Here is a 22,701-nt window from a genome sequence, read left to right on the forward strand (position 1 = left end):
GTTTGAATGCTATTTTTATGTTTAGTACCTGTTTTTTAATGGTTACAATGTACCATCTAGCAAATAATGGTTACAATGTATGGTGGCTTGTAATGGAGAATTCCAGCGTGGTAAATTTGGCTATTCCAAGGCAATCTTGCTCAGAAATTGGAGGCCCTTCAATGTTATGTGCAGTGAATCCTGCAACTCTAGGCTCTAGTACAGAATCTAAAGTGGGATCAAGCAGTCAACAAAGTAAGGTAAGGCAGGGTTTATGCTTGCAAGTATCAACTATGTAACTTGGCTTTAATGATAATTCTTTCTTTTTTGTCGTGTGTAAATTTCCCTTTTATTTTCTTCCAATTGTTTTTTTCTCTCTTTTGTGATAATTTTTTCTTTTAGTGTTTCATATTACCTTTCATTTTATGCACAGTCAACTTCGATACTTTATGAGGAATAAAACAAGAAAAAGGAAGAAAAAAAAAAGATCGTGCATAAAATAAAATACTCGCTAACAAATTTTTATTTGGGAATTTCATACTTCGATATTTTGTAATTGTCATACTTCATTGTTAAGTGTGACAATAAAAGATTAAGTGTGAACAACCATATATTCTACAAATTCCATGGGTTTTTAAGGTGCATAAATTATATTTTTCCTATAAATCTTTTTTAAACAATTTTCAAGGTGTTGAGAAAACCTTTTTATTTTTGAACACTCTTCTGACATGCACCAGATGGACATCACCTTTACATAGAATTTCGCAGGATTTCGTTACATCACCTTTTTATAAGTTAAAAAAAAGTTAAAAAAATAAGTTACATAAATCAAGTATTAAACACTCGATTTACATTCTAACTCGAGTGTTAGAAACTCGAGTTATATTCAGTACTCGACCTCCCTACCAACGAGTCCGCCAGGCAGAGAGTTCAAAAATATTTACGGGCAATTGCCACTGGAAAAATTCCTCACTCGATTTATAACTCAGTGGTATTTTCGTAAATAAGTCGTATACAAATCGAGTTTTTGTAACTCAATTTGTACTACCAGTATTAGAAACTCGATTATTAGAAACTCGATTTCTATCAGTGGAACTCGAGTTCCCTACCAGCGAGTCCGCCAGGCAGAGAGTTCAGTATTATTACCATTATGCCATTTGATTGGAAGTCGACTATTAGAAACTCGATTTCTATCAGTGGAACTCGAGTTCCCTACCAGCGAGTATGCCAGGCAGAGAGTTCAAAAATATTTACGGGCAATTGCCACTGGAATAATTCCCAGTGGAAATCGAGTCTCTGACACTCGATTTCTAACTCAGTGGTATTTTCGTAAATAAGTCGTATACAAATCGAGTTTTTGTAACTCGATTTGTACTACCAGTATTAGAAACTCGATTATTAGAAACTCGATTTCTATCAGTGGAACTCGAGTTCCCTACCAGCGAGTCCGCCAGGCAGAGAGTTCAGTATTATTACCATTATGCCATTTGATTGGAAGTCGACTATTAGAAACTCGATTTCTATCAGTGGAACTCGAGTTCCCTACCAGCGAGTATGCCAGGCAGAGAGTTCAAAAATATTTACGGGCAATTGCCACTGGAATAATTACACTCGATTTCTAACTCAGTGGTATTTTCGTAAATAAGTCGTATACAAATCGAGTTTTTGTAACTCGATTTGCACTAGAAATCGAGTTTTACAGACTCGATTTCTACTGGGTTGTTTTTTTTTCTGTTAGTCTTCCTAGGCAAGCAGCCAAGGCCAAGGCAGGGCCAAGGCACGCAGCCTTGGCATGCCCCGTACTAGAAATTTGTTTTCCTTCCCCCCGTAACACATCACATGGGCAATGTATACAAACATTAATTGAAGAGTACATTGAATGCAAGACATTTGATTAAAATAGTTACTATAGTTGCCCTCTTAGCTACGTACCATACAAATTTAACCGATACATCCGGCATACAATCTGATAACTAGCTATCGTTGCTTCAAACAACGCCCCTGTGGTTGAACTTGCTGAAGTAAGTGCTACTAATGCCAAAGTAGTACGGTTGCTGGCATTATAGGCAAAAGCTGCACAACGCAACTAATGTAACGAGTACAATGGATAGCTACTACTTCAATTACAACAACATTCAGTAATAAACAAAATAACAACTAAGTCGATACAACCCATGTTACATAGTTGCCTAACACTTGTCCATACTGATACAACATGGTCGCGTAGCACTTGTCCATACCGAAGATAACTACAACTCCCACGTACAATGCCATTCCAAAATCGAGCCTCTGCTCGCCTGAAAAACATTAAAATGCAGTTGTTAGTTCCTAAATGCGAAGAACAAAAACCAAATAAGATTCTGAGCATATTACATCAAAACAACAAAGGCACTTGCCTAGTTTGTAGCACTACCGCCTGTCGAAGCCCCACGGGAACCGCTTGTCGAACCCCCAAGGGAATTGGGACATCTTCTGTGATTATGCCCCTCTTCATGACACACTCCGCATCGCTGCCTCGGTTGAATCTCCCTCAACTCCGAATCTGGGTTCCATCCATTTCATTTCTTATTCTTGACTTCACAGGCGACCTTTGGCCCGCGGTCCGCGAACGTCCCTCCATAATGACTCTGACATTGGCACCACAAATTGATGTGAATATGTGTGAATGGCGTTCTCCAAACTGTAACATGGGTCAATATAGCTGGTCGCATTGAGATGCAATTGTTGCAAAACTTTAATTGCATGTGAACAAGGGATCTTAATGTTTTGCCACTTTCCACAACCACATGTTCTAGCAAATACACGCACTTCATGACTGTGGTTTCCCCCTCCACCTTTATGGTCGTTGTACGGGGTAACCACTTGATATACACCAGATTAAATTTATTTGTGTTATAGATCCCGATTGCATAATCACTTCACACCTTACCTTGAGAGCGATCAGAAGTAATTTATTTATGTCGATCATGGAAATATGCAACAAGTTTGCACCAAGTGAACTCAACCATTGCAGCAATGGGCAAACCGCGAGCACCTTTAAGTACCCCATTAAAGCACTCAGAGATATTGGTTGTCATCGCCCCGTAACGTCTTCCACCATCATGTGACTAGGTCCATTTCTCCACATCCTCACTCATTAGATATGTGTATGGCATATAGCGTTCAAGATGGGAATCATCAATTAATCTCGACATCCTTAATAGTTTGCATTATGGACTTAAATTTAGCGTCATGAGTTGCATATCCAGCTTTCAAGGCCAATGCCTTTAGAGTCGGTTCATCAAAGTGTGTGTTGAAGTTGCTAGCAACATGTCGAAGGCAATATCGGTGATGTACCTGTAACTTTCCATCATCACCTAAAGGCCACTCTGCAATGGCGCATTTGATACCTTTATGTCGGTCAGAAATAATGCAAATGCCCTCGTTAGGTATCACATGCCCTATCGAATTCCTGAGACACTCTAAAAACCACCCCCAACTAGCCCCTGACTCCTTGTCCACAACAGCAAAGGCGAGAGGCAAAACCTTTTGGTTAGCATCCGTTGCCATTGCAATCATCAACACCCCTCGATATTTACCATACAAATGAGTCCCATCAATACTGATCATTGGCCTGCAATATCTAAATGTAGCAATGCATGGAGCGAATGCCCAAAATACATAGCACAGTAACGTAGTACCATCTATAGGGCTAGGTATGGTCCAATAGTTGTACTGGGTACCCGAATCCTGATCCAAGTATGCCAACAACAACTTTCGCAACCTTTAGTAAGACTCCTCCCAATCTCCAAATATCTTAGCAATTGTCTTTTGTTTTGCATCTCATACCTTATAGTAAGAGAGCTTATGATTATACTTAGTATCTATGTGGCCCCGGAGCTCATCAATACGAGCAGTGTGATTTTGTCACAATTTCCCCACAATTTCTGATGCAACAAAATTAGAATCTATCATTTTACCGTCTCTTCGCAGGCCAAAGGGTATACAACTGTGTGGACCCACATAAGACGTGACCATCCACAGACCATTTAATTGAGCCTTCATGAATGCCCCAACGTACCGGCGCACAATTTAGTTTTGGTCGACCTCCGGATTATAAAATTTCTATTATCCTTTGCTGCGTATATTATCAATGCACGCTTCACCGCCTCTTTATTTGCAAAAGTCAACCCTTTATTAAAATGCATCCCATCTTCCCAAGTAGAAACAAATGGTATCTGAAGACGTGAAGGATCAACCATATTTTCCCAAGTATTTGCAGAGAATGACTCGGCAGGAGGTGTGTAGGCAGTGGTCGTATTTGTAACATGCTGGACACCAATATCATCGTCCGCATCACCTTCATCATGGCACTCCATATTTTCCTCTTCAAAATTGGAAGCAAGTTCATGGTCATCCACATCCTTCTCAAAGTCGCCTCGCTCAATCCTCTCTTCGTACTCATCCATATCATCGAGATTTTCATCATTATTCGCAAAATGATCTTCGTCCTCCACCCCTAAATATGTCTCTTGAGGTTGAAGTGTTTCACTAGTATTGGCAGCATAATCTTGAGATGGGAATGTGTAACCTCCCATTGTAGTGCATCCATCGTCTAATTGCAAAGATGTAGTTGTTTGTTGCTGCAACTCCTCGACATCAACTTCTGCGAGCGGCTCGGAACTTACATACAACTCAGCAGCATTTACTTGGGGCATTTTATGGATTCTATTAAACATGACATTTACATGTTTATCTTCTTTGATCGCCATGTACTTGTAATTTATCCGCTCATGAAGAACTTCTTGTGGGTAACGATAAATAATATTTATGTCATAACAAGTAGGGCTCAAACTCAGTTCTTTCATTATTTTCATCTTCAAATCATTCAATGTCTTCAACTTACGATGTAGCATCATGTAATAGCATTCGATATTCGGCCCTTGAAATGCGAATCCGTCAATCTGTTCAGGATTGAAAAGGGGACCACCGTAGTATACATTTACGTCAATATTCTTCAGAGATTGTGAACCTATTAGAGTCAAGGGTAATATGTTAATGACATATTTTAACACAATTACAAAACATTTTTATGTACTCAAAGTAGGAAAATTACAACTTCTTACATCCAACACACCCCACATTTGCATATACTCACTCCACATCACATACAAACACACTCAATCATTATTATTTCATACTCAAACAAATAAAAAAACTAAAGACAACACTTACCCCCACTACAAAATTTCAAATCATTCTAACAAAAAGATAATAACAAATATTAAACCAAACAACAACAAAAATAGCCATGATAAAAGCCTAACAATACAAATATATATCTTAAATATTTTTTACTTCTTATAAAAAAAAAATTTTAAAAAAGCCTAGCATATATACACTAACTTGTTACATCATATGCATCTACAAACCCCACATTAACATATGTACTCAATCATTACCATTTGTTTCTAAACAAAAAAAAAAAAAAAAAAATTCATTAATCATACTAAAAAAAAAAAAAAACTAAATGCACAAATATTCAAATCATTCAATAAAAAATATAAAGAAAAATTACAAACCAAACAAAAAAACTAATGATACATACCCATAAAAAACCTAACATTACATATATAACAACTACCCATAAAAAAAACCCTAACATTACATCTATGTAACTAACAACTATTCAAAAAAAAAAACTAACAACTAGAGAGAGTGTATAAAAACCTTACTTGACATGAGAATGTGTAAATGGAGGGTGAGTTTGATTTGAAGTTTTCTATGAGAGTGAGAGAGAGAGAGTGAGAGAGGAAGAGAGAGCTGCTGGGTTTTTAGGTGTGGCAAACGGCAGAACCCAGAAAATAGGTATAGTATGATAAAAAGAAGCTGCCCTAACCACGTGGCAGAAACGGGACCAACCATTAAAAATCGAGTCTCTGGGACTCGATTTTCCTTTATGAAAACCGAGTCTATGAGACTCGATTTCTACTTGGAGTTCCCGTTCATCCAACTGGCAGCATATAATAGTATTTAATTCTTCGCATATAAATCGACTCTCTAAGAGTCGATTTCCAGGTGGCCGCCACATGGAAAAGAGCCACATCAGATCTGATCAACCCACAAAAATCGAGTATCTAAGAGACGATTTATAGGCTTAAAATCGACTCTATAAGAGTCGAGATGTTAGTATTCCATTTACTTCCAAACAAGTGCTTACTAACTATATTCTTCAGGTGTTAGGGCTAATGGGCCATTTTCTCCCATGTTCCGTTGTTTCTAAAGTGAAAGTAAAATATTTTACACGTAAAAGTCAATCTTTTAACTAATTTAGAAAACACTTTTTTTTTTTTAAACAAACACACAAAGGAAAAAAGAAAGGGAATCTAAGTTCTTGTAAGGACACAATTCGAGCTCCTGGCCCACAATCAGAAGGGCAAGGGCTTGAAAGACCTTTTTACAATAAATTTGTAGATGGTGAGCTTGAAATCTAGATTCTAAAGGTGGTTTAAACAACAACAAAAAATGGGTTTTGGGCCCAATGGCACAAATAGGGAGTTGTTTATAAGAATATGAATAAAAATTCCTCCTCGGACACAATCCGAAGATAGTTTATAATACTACTTCTCAAGATAGATTACAATCGTGGACAGTCAGATTTATCATATACTATTCTTTCTTTTCTGTCCAAAGAAAGCCTCCCCTTTTTTCGAAGGTCCCTTCTCTCATTTATACTTCCTCCTTCCTCCCTTTCTCATCTTCCACTTCATAGTTAGAACGCTGATTTAGATACTTGTCCCATCCATTTTCCCTGAAGTCTTCTGGAGATAGGGGCCCAGTTTCAAACCTCATGCTCAGGTCTCGTTTCTCCATTAATACAGTCAGCATATCAGTTGCAGAGTCTTTAATGCAGGGCCGGTGGTAGCAGCTTTATCTTAAATATTCCACCGCCCTTTCTATTATCCTCTACGTGTACTGTGTCTTCCCGAAACCATAGGAATTTCTATAACATGGTCTGGGGATATTAAACCTTCCCTTCTATTTCCTCGGCTTCATTATCCGAGGACACAATATTTCTCGGACATATTTATTCAGACACCATCGCTTTTTTACCTAGTATTTTCTTTATAAGACACATTCACACACCCTTAGATCACTTGATGTCCTCGGATTGAGCTTTTAGCCCAAAAGATATTCTTGGGCCACCCTTCATAAATTACTGGGCCCAATGTCCCTACAGTTCTAATACAAAGACACACCACAACTTAACTCAAAAACTATGGTAAAACGTACTTTATTTGAGATGCCAATTTCCTACCATACCAAAAATTAATATTGACGAAATTTAACTACAAAATTGATTGTAGCATTAAGTTTATTTAGACTATTACTTTACTCAATAAAATAAACATTATCAAATATTTTGAAAATCTAGTCATTGAATTGCATGTTATTTATACTCTTAATACTAATATCAAATTTTGTATCAATCGGATATTATTTACTATATAATCTATAAGTTTATATTTTATGCATAATTTTATACTATAAAAACTTGAAATTTAATTAATTTATTGATGACATAAATATTGATCTTCAATTTTCTAGAAATATTGCAAGTATAGAGAATATAAAAAGAATATATCATCTAATGGTGGATTTGTCAAAATTCACCTCCAATAAAACGATATTGAGTATGGTTGTAACCTAAGGTTACAATCAATTTTGTTACTAAATTTGGTCTAATTAATAACCACATGGGAAGAGGCAAACTCACCCACTATGGATCTTGCACAGTTTTCCTTTTCTTTTTCTTTTTCTTTTTCTTTTTCTAGTATTTTTGTACATGTATTATAAAATGATAGGAATGGTCACATAGGGTCAACAAATTTTTTTTTATTTTTTAAATTTAAGGTTAATTATGTCATTAAATATTGAAAAGAAGCTGTGATTGTTTGATTTTTATTGGAGCATTAATGCTCCTAAAAAACTGAATTGTTAAATATTGATGCTTTTAGGCACTTGTTGACAAAAAACCTATGTTTTAATTATGCCATTATAAAAACAAAAATGAAGAAACTTTAGCGTGTATGACTTGGATGGAAGAATCTTCTCTTTGAAGAGTCCAGACTCTTAAGAGTCTTCCAGCCCAATTCACATCTTCTAGTGATTTAGGCTATTTTTTTTTAGTGAAAACAAAATAAGGAAAATATTTTCCACATGACAGCATGTTTGGGTGGATCAAAAAACACAATTAAACTGAAAATAATTTTCAGTTGACTATAAATGGAGTGTAAATTAATGAATTTACCTTTTGTTTTCCATTCAAATGATTTTACACTCCTCATAAATTTCAGCTAACACAAACACACACATAGAGAGAATTTTCTGCACGAGATTATGTGGATGCCCTAAGAATGTACTATCATACCATCACCACGTCTCAATGACTAAATTTGGCTCATATCTGCCTCCCATTGATTGTATTTGGTTATAGTCAACGTAAAATTTTAAAATAAATTTCATTTAGTGCTTTACAAATTTTGATTTCCAATAGCTTTAACATAAATAAATAAATTAAACACCATCTTTTCCCTCTTAAATTTAATGTTCCCAATTCCATAAAACAATTTCAAGGAAAGTGTTTCCTTGAAAGTCTTTGAAAAGTATCGTTGTTAGTCTAATTTTCTAAAAACTTCAAACTTAAATTATATTTATAAGTTGAAAAGTCATATGAGGGTACAGGTGTGCATGGGTTAAGTTGAGAGAATTTTTCTATTCAACCCACAATGGTCAGGTTGAAAAAAACTCAATCCAACACAGCCTATCATAGGAATTCAACCCAACGCACGTGGATAGGGTTGGACCTATGTGTTGGACGATTTTTTAAAAAAAAAAGATAAGTATAAGAACAACAAATTTATAAGATTATCAACATAAATAACAACAAACTTACTAATCGTACTTAAGCATAGCATCAAATTAATACAAAATTGTTTGATTTGGGTACATACTCATTTCTCAAAACACCACACATTATATAATTTATTTTACACTATATTACATTAAAATATCAATTCTTTTTATTGTTTATCTTTCTTTACTTAGAAAAACTATCATCCACGTTCTTCCTACATTATTGAGATACATAAAAAAAGAATAAAAAACTATAAATACAAAGTAAATAGTGTTAGTGTAAATTTACATAATTACTGTAGTAACTTTGCTAATCCAAACAAAAAATTCATAGGTACTTCTAGAGTATAGTGAAATGATGTTCACTCCTCTTACATTCATAGTAGACTCATCATGAATTTAATGAGTATAAAATGGCAAGGAAGAAACTAAAGGGAAAACATACCATTTCACTTAAGTAACAGTTGCAGCACTTAGTTACATTTTGTGCCAATTGTCATTAGCTCATTGGTTGTAGTTTTGAGAAGTTAGTTATGCATTTTGGGCGCCAATTCTTAGCCCCTGTTTCTTGTGTATATAAAAACTTGTAGATAATTATTTTGATAACTGCTTGTAACAATTTGATGAGTAAATACAGAGTTCATTTTTCTGTCAAAGCCATTTGCAAGCTCTTTGCGTTTTTGTTTTGCATTTTCTGATTTTACAACACATGATAGAATTGGAGATAGAGTAACACTTGAATTTAAGGACATGCTCAATATATGTCAACTGGTAAATCTAAAAATAATAAATGATGGCATAGAGCTAATGTGCCTTAACTAAAGCATAGCAATAATAAATGTTACACTTCAACTTTTAGATATACTCCTCGTGTATATATATATATATGTAGAGAGAGAGAGAGAGAGAGAGAGGTAGATATAGACGAGGAGTATCACATCACTATACTTATCATATACTATATCTAATTGCATTGGAGCAAGCAAAATGGATAGCCTCACCTTTTAATGTTTACAAGGTTAATTTTGATAGTGGTACGCAAAGGGTGTGCTCAGGTGGGTGGACTGGGTGTTGTGATTAGAGATCACCATGGAGATGTAGCTGCTGCATTGTTGCTGCGAGGATGGCATTGTCTTTTGGGTAAAGATTTGGGTCTTCAGCACATAATCATGGAGTGTGATCCTTGTTAATTGTTGCAAGAGAAATCTCCTCCTTGCATAGTCAAGCAATTCTTCTGCAACTTTGTTATTTCCACATTCCCTAATAATCTCAAGATTCTCAAGTGAAAATAAACTACAAGAAAAGATTGAAAAACGTATCTCCTTTGAGCAAACGTTCTAGGTCTTTGAGCCAATCTCCTTCCGTTTGTGATGCCACTTTTTTTTTTCATCCAACAATTAATGGAAACTTATTGACACACTTTTTTTTTTTTTTTAGAATTGACACAAATTAAGTTTTTTTTTTTTTTTTTTTTAATAAGTGTTCAATACCAATCAGTTTTTTTATATAGGCAAAAATTGAATTTCAGATCTCTTATTCAACTATCAGAAACTTTATCAGTTGAGCTAATTGGAACCCACTAAATCGACACAAAGTTAAAGTATAAAGAATAAAATAAACATTTGAAAATATTAAAGACTAGTAAAACAGAGGTAATTAAACTTTTTTCCCCCAAAATTTGAGATGTTTTACTTGATGAGTTAACAAGGCAATTTGGCCTAATCGAGAATGGCCCTTGATAAAAAAAAATTAAAAAAAAAACGATATTGATACCTACCACCAAATTGTCAAAAATATTGCTGGTAGTGAGGCACATAGTAGACATGTTATGGATGTCAGGACTCAGGGATGATTTATAGTAATTTGGAATTTGTCACATGCCCTTTACCTCTTTTCTTCTATTAAAAAATTGTAAACCTTCAAACAGTTTCACTAGCAGCTCCGGTGAGAGGAGATTAGAGAAAATGATGGTGGGCTAATGAAAGGGGGGGAAGAAAGTCAAGGAACCAAAAAGAGAAAGAGAAAGCATATGACTATCTGTCGGCTTTTACGATGCAATTACATATTGTTTCTTCATCAGTAAGTTTATGACCGCCTCATTTGACTAATGCTTAAATATAATTATAATATGATTATATACATTATACAGTATATATCAGCACAAGGAAATATTAGTAGTAGCTTGTAATATTAGCCCATATGGCTTCACATCTCAATGCTATAATATTAGCCGATAGGGCTCTTTCTTAATAATATTGCAGATTAATTATATATATATATATATATATAGAGAGAGAGAGAGAGAGAGAGAGAGAGAGAGAGAGAGAGAGAGAGAGAGAGAAATGGGTTCAAGTTACACATTTTATACTAGATTTCTAAGAAATCTAATGGTTAGAAAATCATTATAATCAATGTCATCTTTAAAATTAATTAATTTTCATATTAGCTAACCTAATTAATTTAATAGAATATTATTTTCTTTCTTTTCTTTTCTACTTTCTTTCTCTCTCCTAATTAATTCATCTCTAACCTTGCACAAATGCCTATTCTCAACCTTCTTAAGTTGCAGATTTTATTTTTCTTGCACAAGAAATATAGCTCCTCTTTTCGTCATTCTTTGTTATTGTTAACTAAGATGTATTAGATGCTTTTAGGAAAATTCTAGTGGTGGACATGTATTTGATGCTTCTAAGAAAATACTAGTGGTGGAGATGTCCACCGTGTTATTTTAGTGGTGGACATGTATTTGTGCATGCTCGTGTTTTTTATTTCTTGACCTTGAGAAAATTCTTCATATGTATGCCAGTCTAATGCCACAATTCTCTCTCTCTCTCTCTCCTTATCAATATTTGTCATCTTGGCAAAATTCTTAGAAGCATCTAATACATCTTAGTTAACAATAACAAAGAATGACAAAAAGAGGAGGCCATCTTTCTTGTGCAAGAAAAATAAAATCTGCAACTTAAGAATGTTGAGAATAGGCACTTGTCCAATATTAGGGATGAATTAATTAGGAGAGAATTAATTTTCTCTTAAATTAAGGATGAATTAAATAGTAGAAAAGAAAATAATATAATATAATATTCTCTTAAATTAATTAGGTTAGCTAATATGGAAAGCAATTAATTTTAAAAATGACATTGATTATAATGATTTTCTAACCATTAGATTTCTTAAAAATCTACGGTGTATAAAAAGTATAACTCTTGTGAAGTTACACCAAGTATAACTTGAACCCTTCTCTTAATTAATTTTCATATTAGTTAACCTAATTAATTTAATAAAATATTATATTATTTTCTTATCTACTTTCTTTCTCTCCCTAATTAATTCATATGTATGCCACAATTCTTCATATGTATGCCACAATTCTCTCTCTCTCTCCTTATCAACATTTGTCATCTTAACAAAATTCTTAAAAGTATCTAATACATCTTAGTTAATTTAATAAAATATTATATTATTTTCTTATCTACTTCCTTTCTCTCTCCTAATTAATTCATTCCTAACCTTACACAAATGTCTATTCTCAACCTTGCATGTTTTATTTTTCTTCCTGCACAAGAAAAAGCCTCCTCTTTTCGTCATTTTTTACGTTAACTAAGATGTATTAGATGCTGCACTGACCCACCACTTCAATGTTATTTGTTATTTTAAGATAGATGCGATAAGGTTCTGTCCAAGTCCAGCGTCATGGAATGAAAATTCTGCCAGCCTCCTTTGTTGAACTAGATCGAACATTTTCACTGAGTCAAATATCTCCAAATCTTCAACTTTATAAACCAAAGTAGCTATTCAAAACACAGCAGATTGAAGAGTCACTTTTCCTTTAGCCTCCTTGAAACAGTTCCGCAACCTATCTCTAATGTCTACTAATCCTCCAAAAGTCCGATACATCTCAGAGAGCTTTATCAAACCACAGTATGCTTTAGAAGAATCAAAGAGGCCCTTCTACCTGGCACCATGGGATCTTATCTTACTCTCTTTAAACTATATCCAAAAGGGCCTTCTTTTTACCAAACCGCCAACAGCAAATGCCCAAGAAGACTTCATCAAAACTCTCTTGGACAGGCTTCAGCATTCCCTCTCTGTTACTCTTGTCCATTTCTACCCACTTGCAGGCCGCCTTGTGACACAAAAAAATGAAAACCCACCTTCAAGCTTGATTTTTGTTGATTGCAGTAATAGCCCTGGAGCTAAATTCATCTATGCAGATCTAGACATGACAATATCTGATATCCTTTCTCCGATTGATGTACCATCAATCGTTCAATCCTTTTTTGATCATGACAGGGCGGTCAACTATGATGGTCATACCATGCCATTGCTATCCATTCAAGTAACAGAACTAAAAGATGGTATCTTTATAGGCTGTTCCATGAACCACTGCATTGGCGATGGAACCTCTTATTGGCATTTCCTTAACACTTGGTCTGAGATCTTTCAGGCACAGGGAAACAACATTTCTATCACACGCCCACCAATCCACAGGCGATGGTTTCCTGATGGTGTTAGTCCGATTATCAACCTCCCTTTCTCACACCAAGATGAGTTCATTTCCAGAGGTGAAGCACCAAAACTTAGAGAAAGAATGTTCCACTTCTCTTCCGAATCCATAGCAAAACTCAAAGCAAAAGCCAATACAGAATCCAATACCAACAAGATCTCTTCCTTTCAGTCCTTGTCTGCACTTGTCTGGAGGTGCATAACGCGTGCGCGTTGTCTACCACATGACCAGATAACACATTGCAATTTGGCCGCCAATAACAGGTCAAGAATGGAGCCATCCTTATCAGATGATTACTTTGGGAACATGGTTTACGTACTGGGAGGAGTAACGACAGCTGGTGAGTTGCTTGAACACAATCTTGGGTGGGCGGCATGGAAGTTGCATGCGACTGTGGTCAACCACACTGATAAAGTTGTGCGTGACTTGGTCGATACCTGGCTGCAGTCTCCAATTATTCCACAACCTGCTCGGGTTTTTGACCCATACGGTGTAATGATGGGGAGTTCACCCAGGTTCAATATGTATGGGAATAAATTTGGAATGGGGAAAGCGGTGGCACTTCGGAGTGGGTATGCAGACAAGCATGATGGGGAAGTGTCATCATACCCGGGTTACGAAGGAGGTGGAAGCATTGATTTGGAGGTGTGCCTTCAGCCAGATTCAATGAGCTCTCTTGAGTCTGATAAGGAGTTCATGGATGCTGTCTCTCTGTCCCACCAGCTGCACTAGTTTCCAATGCTCTACCATCCAGATGACCAAGTCAAATCTTTCTTTTGTGTGGAAGGAAAGCAATGCAAATTTTTTTTTTTTTATAGGATAATGCATATTTGTTAGCGAGTGTCTAAATGTTGCAGTTAATCTGTGCTATGATTCTAATGACTAATTTATTAGTAATATGTGAGCATAATTTACAAAGCATGTGATGTTGTCAAAAACAAACCTAAATAAAAATAGTATGTGATATTCATCTGCGGACCACATCATATATGTCATATAATATGCTACATTCTCATGCAATAGGTGCTATTTTAGCGTAAAATAGCAGCAACTCTTTCAGCAAAAAAAAAAAAAAAAAATAGCAGCAACTCATACCACATGGAAGATTTAAGTACCCCTTTGTCATTGTTGTAGGAAGTAGCAGGGCTTTGATTGTAGAGCTTTAGTAGCAGTTAATTTGTATTATGATTCTTATGACATCAGAAGTGCAGGAAATGAATGGGTATAATGATTTTTTGTTGTGCTATCAGAGATTAATTTGCAAAGTATATGATGTTATTAGAAAGATGCCACAATAAAAGGAGTATGTGATATTCATCTGCAGCCTGTATCAAATATGTTATATGACATGCTACATCCTCATGCAATAGGTATTGTTTGAGTGTAAAATAGTAGCTACTAATATAGCATATGGAAGATTAAAGCTCCACTCTTTAAAAATTAGGCCCTCAGATTAAATCACCCGTAGCACATAAAAGAAGGCTAAAAACAGTAGGCTTATTTGAGAATCTCAAGTGAAACTTAACTTCATACATTTTTTATTTCCAAAACCTGGGTCATGTTACTGCTCACTCATTTATCTTTAACCATTTAGACCCCCTTCTTATGAGCTCTTCCACTCTGAAAATGGCATATAACAAAATATGAACAATTCAGCATAAGCAATAAACGCAGCTTAAGCCCAACCCAGAAAAACGCAGCTGGAACACCAATAAAGGTGGCTACAGACCTGATCTTGGGCTGCGTTCGACGCATGCGGCTGAGGGTCTGGCGCTGTAGCTGCGTTTCAGTGAAATGCAGCTCAAACAGGGTCTTAGGCCGCATTTTTGCAAACGCGGCTGAAAAAAACACGGCCTAAGACCCGCGTGTTTTGTAGTGTCTGTATCATAGCATTGGCTTCTTTTAAGAATTGTGAACTGAATCCTAATTTTTTACATCCTGGATTTTAGAAAATCTTGTTCATATCAACATTGAGCAATTCAAAGTGTATCTTTAACCATGTGGCAGACTAACATAACACAAGCGTTGCGCCTTATACAGTATAGCATCCCCGTTTTGTACTGTTTTTGTTGGTTTGATACTTTTCAAATGGTGATGCATTTTGAGGAGCTTTTTGCTCTTGTACTTAAGCTTAATATGCTCCCACTTGTTGATTTTATACCATCGCATGTTACTTAATTTTCATTGATGCTCAACCAAAGTCTTGTAGTTGGGCGTAGGCCTGTCTTACCATTTCTCCCACTATATGTCTGCTAGCCTTTTTCGTGGTGATTAATATGCCCCAAAATGAACAATCTCTATCACAGCATTTCCTTGTGTTTGTTTTTCAACTAGTGGCCAGACAGGGGATCAAGAACCTATTGCATTAGCTATCATAATCTTGGGTATTGTTGTCACATAATTGAGAAGCAAATATAGTATATAATACAAATACTATCTCCACTTGTAGCAGAGCAATCAAAATGGACACAATGGGTATGTTAAGGTGAATGTGGGTGTGGGAGGGGTGATTAGAGATTACCATGGAAAATGTAGCACATAATTTTGGTAGGTGATACTCGTTTATTGTTGCAGGAGTTTTTGTCACAGGAACCTCTTCTAGTCTCTACTCCTGAGTCTTGAGTGGATCACTTGGTCGATGAACTAAAGCTGATGCATTTGGTTGTTGCTTTTTCAATTTCTGTCCAAAATATCAGTTTCTCGTTGTTGTTATTATTAGGATCTTCGTCACTAAACTTAACTTGATCCCTAAACCGGTACTCATGTTCTCATCTTTTTCATGGTGATCATGACTGAATTGGATAGTTTTAAAGAGTCTTGAACCTAATTGACATTAACCTAAACCTCATAGGTGTTAACTATATTTTATCCTTATCAATATCAATATATATATATATATATATATATATAAAAGCAAAGGCCTTATGTGAGAGTATATGAGGTCCTACCACGTGCCACTTTAATATTGTATTTAATATTTTTTATATTTTTTCATTAAGTTTTTTTAACCGTTATTTAGTAGATTATAGTAACTTATTTTTACTATTATATAAATTTAGCAATTTTTACCTCTTTTTATTAAGTATTTTTTACTGTTACCTAATAGATCATAGTAACTTCTTTTTATTGTCTTGCCACGTGACACTCTAATATTGCATTTAACTTTTTTTACCTTTTTCATTAAGTTTATTTTAACCGTTACCCAATAGATCATAGTAACTTATTTTTACTATTATATAAATTTAGCATTTTTTTTACCTCTTTTTAATATTGCATTTAACATTTTTTACCTTTTTTCATTAAGTTTTTTTAATCTTTACCCAATAGATTATAGTAACTTATTTTTACTATTATATAAATTTAGCAATTTTTACCTCTTTTTATTAAGTATTTTTTACTGTTACCCAATAGATCATAGTTACTTTTTTTACTGGTTTGCCACGTGGCATTTTAATATTACATTTAACTTTTTTTTACCTTTTTTCATTAAGTTTTTTTTAACCGTTATCCGATAGATCATAGTAACTTATTTTTACTATTATATAAATTTAACATTTTTAACCTCTTTTTATTATGTTTTTTTTACTGTTACCCAATATATAATAGTAATTTCTTTTTACTATTATATAAAATATGGGTTGTTCTTGACAATTAAACCCATTAGACCAAAATTAATTCACTATAAAATAAACTACCTTTTAAAAGTAGACCAAACCTTATGAAAAACTCAAGTCTGTTCTTACCTTACATATTATGACCCAAGTTTGACCGTTCTCACGTGTAAATCAAAGCAAAAACTCTTACCCTCTTACAAACTCTCTTCTTCCTCCCCTATGTATAGGTGATACTTCTGGAAAATCTCATCCTCATGAAATCAAGTCTTCATTTTTCCCCAATTTCAATTCAATATGCTTTTGTCTATTAATAATGTTCTATGCAATTTATGCAGACAAATTCTTTGTCATCGACCATGCAACAAAAATATATATAAATCTTAAGATCCCTAAGGTTGCTGAAATAATTGACAAGTGCATATTTCTAAAATTTATAATAAAAAAAAAGTCTAATAAATATCATATACTATCTCACAAAATGCCATCAACTTAATATTTTCTTCAAAAAAATTCAATAATATGAATGGTAAAAAACATGATCCTATACAAGAAATACCAAAAATACATGCAAAAAAATTTCATAGGAGGATTTATCTTTAAATATTATGAAGAAAATAGTAAAGATAAAATGCATTGAATGAGATCCTACGAAACAAGTTTATTAATCATTTCAATTTATACTCATCATTTATGAAAAAAAATAATCATACATCATATTATTTACATTAAAAAAAATAATACATATTAATTTCAAAGTTCATTACAAGATGTGAACTGCTAGGGTATTGCAATAATAAGTAATATTGATACAATAATAGGTTGGTATTACATTTTATGTGTACTTTGTGAAAGGAATGTCAAACCACAAGTAAAATCATTTTGGTATGCAAAATGTGAAACAAAAATAAATCTTTCTGTCCCAAACTTAAAGGCACTTACATTAACTACATACTCTCCAAATATTTATAATATATTTATCTCACTATAACTACTATATATATACAATTGTGAACTACTTCAAATACATGATTCAAATTGAAGTTTTTTATGTAACTATCAAAACAAATTTTGTGATATTAATTGAGATGTCAAGAAAATCCTAATTGAATTTACAAGATATTTTGCTGAAAAATAAACTGAAGTACAACTTATTTAAATTATTGTCAAATATTGATATAGGAGAACGAATTCCACATGATTTGAAAAAAAAAATTAGGAAAAAAATGGATTTCTCTACTTCATTTGAATGAATTCAATCTAAAGGATGGTCTTGAAAATTACATAGTTACTAAGATTTTCAATGCACCTTCAAATGATAAAAATGTATGGAAGAAAAAAAAAAGCACCATTCAATATGTTATATTAATTCTTTTTGCTGCACTATTCCAAAATTAACAAAAATAAAAAATAAAAATATTTACAAAAAACTGTAACATCATTGAAATTTAATATAAATGCAAATACTATGAAAAATCTTAGTGACAAAGTCCAAACTTTGTAAGATCCAATTAAGAATCTTTCAATGCAAATTCATTAGTGATTAACACAAATAATGCAACAAAAGGAAAAAAAAATGATGAAAGCTCAAAAATTAAATAAATATGGACGGACTAAACTTCAAACGTTAAAGATAGAAAAACTGATAATGATAACAAGCATTACCATACCTTAATAACAAAGATTGAAGAAACAAACAAAAAAAAAATTCGTAATGAAGCTTTTTATGACATCATATAATAAAAATCAATAATATAGAATGAATTAATATGTTTTCATCAACTTTTATTATACAGTATTACTCCAAATAGTTTTAATTATTGCTCATTACTTGAACAAAATAATTATAATAGATATATATGAGCAATTTATAATTGTTACTTTTTATGATGAACTCATTACTAACAAAGTTTTATAATAAATATGTTATAATATATGTCTAATATTTTTCAAAAACAAATTTGCATAAAACATTTAAATAGTATCAATGCATCGCACGAGAAACTAGTTATTATTAAGGAAAAAGTTAATGGATATCAATAGAAAAAAATAATTAATTTTTTGACAATTTTTTTTATTTTTCATTAAAAAAATATCAAAATTTTTCTAAACCCCTAGTATTATTTTTTATTTTTTATTTTTTATTTTATTTTTTATTTTTTATTTTTTAAGGAGCTTATAAATTTTGGGCCGAGGAATCTCCAACTGCATAGATAAGCACTATACTACCTCTTCCACCGTATCCAAACAAAGTTAACAACTTTGGTAATGACAGCTGAACGTTATTAACGTGGTCCTATGTCTTATTCTTTTTTTCATAGCTTATTAATGCGGTCCTTGGATTTCGTTTCTGGCACAAAGACTAAGAAGGAAATAATCCAATGAGACTTGTTAGTGGAAAACTGAGATACAGAGTACAGAGAGAGAGAGGGTGATGAAGGGGGATGTAGATAAGTTCTCTTCTTTCAAGAACATCTTAGCCATAATATTGTATAGAGATAAAAGTGTAGCAAAAAAAAAAAATTTTTTTTTTTTTCATAATCACCAAAAGTATTTTTTACAATGAATATATATATATATTTTTTTTTTTTTGAAAACATTACAATGAATAGTTAATTCATTGGATGAATATTTATAATTTATGATATGGTCTCATACTCCCATATTTAGCACCAAAATAAATAAAATAAAATATCTCTTAACTTTGGCTCCATTTATAGGCCTACAGTATATACATCTTATGCTTTCGGCACAACCGCACAAGTGGGCATATTAAATTATATTTCTAATAATGCTTTCACTACCAACGCCAATGGATTCAATTTTTTAATAAATAATTTGATAGTTAAAGAGGGGTTTGAGTTCTAAATGTCTTAGCTAATAAAATTTCTTATTATTGCAATAGGATGCAATAGGATTTAGATAAAGAGCAATATCTAAAAACAGTATTTTGTGTGTGTAGAGATATAAATATTTTTTTTTAAATCAGAATTTAATAATGCTTAGCTGGAAAACATCTGCTAATTCTCAAGTACATAAACGAGAGTAGCTATTCAAAATTCAGGAGTTTGAAGAGTATCAAGTATCAACTAGCACTTTAGCCTCCTTCAAAGTTCAAACAATTCTGAGATCAATTTCTGATGTCTACTAATCCTCCCAAAATCAGATACATCTCAGAGAGCTTTATCAAACCACAGTATGCTTTAGAAGAGTCAAAGAGGCCATTATACCTGACACCATGGGATCTTGCCATGCTCTCTGCAAACTATATCCAGAAGGGCCTTCTTTTTACCAAACCTCCAACAGAAAATTCCCAAGAAGACTTCATCAAAACTCTCTTGGACAGGCTTAAACATTCCCTCTCTGTCATCCTTGTCCATTTCTACCCACTTGCAGGCCGGCTTGTGACACAAAAAAATGAAAACCCATCTTCAAGCTTGATTTTTGTTGACTGCAGCAACAGCCCTGGAGCTAAATTCATCTATGCAGATCTAGACATGACAATATCTGATATTCTCTCTCCGATTGATGTACATCAATCGTTCAATCCTTTTTTGATCATGACAGGGCAGTCAACTATGATGGGCATACCATGCCTTTGCTTTCCATTCAAGTGACAGAACTAAAAGACGGTATCTTTATAGGCTGTTCCATGAACCACTGCCTTGGCGATGGAACCTCTTATTGGCATTTCTTTAACACTTGGTCTGAGATCTTTCAGGCACAGGGAAATAACATTTCTATCACACGCCCACCAATCCACAAGCGATGGTTTCCTGATGGCGTTAATCCAATCATCAATCTCCCTTTCACACACCAAGATGAGTTCATTTCCCGATTTGAAGCACCAAAACTTAGAGAAAGAATGTTCCACTTCTCATCTGAATCCATAGCAAAACTCAAAGCAAAAGCCAATGCAGAATCCAACACCAACAAAATCTCCTCCTTTCAGACCTTGTCTGCACTTGTTTGGAGGTGCATTACGCGTGCGCGTCGTCTGCCATGTGATCAGATAACAAATTGCAATTTGGCCGCCAATAACAGGTCAAGAATGGAGCCATCCTTGTCTAATGATTACTTTGGGAACTCGATTCACGCACTGAGAGGAGTAACCACAGCTGGTGAATTGCTCGAACATAATCTTGGGTGGGCAGCATGGAAGTTGCACGAGGCTGTGGTTAACCACACTGACCAGGTTGTGCGTGACTGGGTTGATACCTGGCTGCAGTCTCCCATTGTTTATCAACTTATTAAGATTTTTAATAAATACAGTGTAATGATGGGTAGTTCACCAAGGTTCAACATGTATGGGAATGAATTTGGAATGGGGAAAGCAGTGGCACTTCGCAGTGGGTATGCAAACAAGTTTGATGGGAAGGTGTCATCATACCCGGGTTATGAAGGAGGAGGAAGCATTGATTTGGAGGTGTGCCTTCAGCCGGATTCAATGAGTGCTCTTGAGTCTGATGAGGAGTTCATGGATGCTGTCTCCTTGCCCCACCAGCTCCACTAGTTTCTGAAGGTCTACCCTGCAGAAGACCAAGCCAAATCTGTCATTTGTGGGGAAAGAAAGCAATAGATATTTGTAAGTGTCTAAGCATTGCAGTTAACCTATGCTTTAATTCTAATGGCATCAAAATGCAAGAATATATTGGTAATATCAGCAATTAATTTGCAAAGCATATGATGTTATTAGAAAAATATCTAAATAAAAAGAGCACTTGATATTCATCTGCAGAACATGTTACATGCTCCTGTTTTGAGTGTAAAATAGCAGTTACATATTGAAGATTTGAGTGAGTTTGACATTGCTATTAATAGGTAGAGCTTTAGTAGCAGAATTTTTGCGATTTTAAATCTTTAACTGAAAAGTTCTTTAGCATTTTGGGTATTTACCAAATTACAGTGAATAGTGATTTAAAATTATGGATTTATAAAACATGAACCATGGGTTGTACATGCCATCTCTTTGTCCCACTAGTTTCCAGAACTCCACCCTGCAGATGACCAAACCAAATCTTTCTCTAGTGAGGAAGAAATAATAGCAGCTACCTAATTATATACCATGTGGAAGATTAAAGCCCCACCTTGTAAAATTAGGCCTTCAACTTATATCAACCGTAGCACAGAAGAAAAATCTGAAAACAACAAGCTTCTTTTGAGAATCTCTAAGTGAAACTTAAACTTCAAACATTCTGGATTTCAATACTTGGGTCACGTCGCCACTCACACACTTATCTTTAACCAATTAGACTCCCTTCTTATGAGCTCTTCCACTCTGAAATTGGCGTATAATAAAATATGAATATTTCAGCATTAGCAATAAACATACTCCATTTCTATCTTGTTCTGTATCATACAACAGGAAAAAAGAGAAGGAACAACTGGCTTCTTTTTTAAGAATTGTGAAGTGAATCCTAATTTCTTACATTATGGATTTTAGTAATCTTGTTCACATTAACATTCGGCAATTCAAAGTGTCTTTAACCATGTAGACCCTTCACACAAACTTTCCCACTTTGAAAATGGAATATAACAACATATAATAGCAGACTAACATAACATAAGCGCCTTATACAGTGTAGAATCCCCATTCTCTATATACGAGGTAATGAAGAATACAACATGTCAATTTAGTTTTTAATAACCAATCACTCCAAAATCCTAAGCTACTAAAAAATCATGCAACAATTATTGACTTGACGTAGT

General features: G+C 34.1%; 1 protein-coding gene and 1 pseudogene across 1 annotated transcript; both read left to right on the forward strand.

Moving 5' to 3' along the window:
* The first annotated feature begins 12,679 nt into the window (after positions 1 to 12,679).
* Positions 12,680 to 14,362, forward strand: LOC142614542 (uncharacterized). Its single transcript, XM_075787078.1, has one exon. It carries the CDS (start codon positions 12,740 to 12,742, stop codon positions 14,111 to 14,113), a length of 1,374 nt encoding a protein of 457 aa, XP_075643193.1. The 5' UTR covers positions 12,680 to 12,739; the 3' UTR covers positions 14,114 to 14,362.
* A 5,717-nt stretch (positions 14,363 to 20,079) lies between these two features.
* On the forward strand, positions 20,080 to 21,733 carry LOC142622345 (putative acetyltransferase At3g50280; annotated as a pseudogene).
* Positions 21,734 to 22,701: the final 968 nt, after the last annotated feature.

Source organism: Castanea sativa, chromosome 1, assembly GCF_040712315.1.
Source record: "Castanea sativa cultivar Marrone di Chiusa Pesio chromosome 1, ASM4071231v1".
Classification (NCBI taxonomy): Eukaryota; Viridiplantae; Streptophyta; class Magnoliopsida; order Fagales; family Fagaceae; genus Castanea; species Castanea sativa.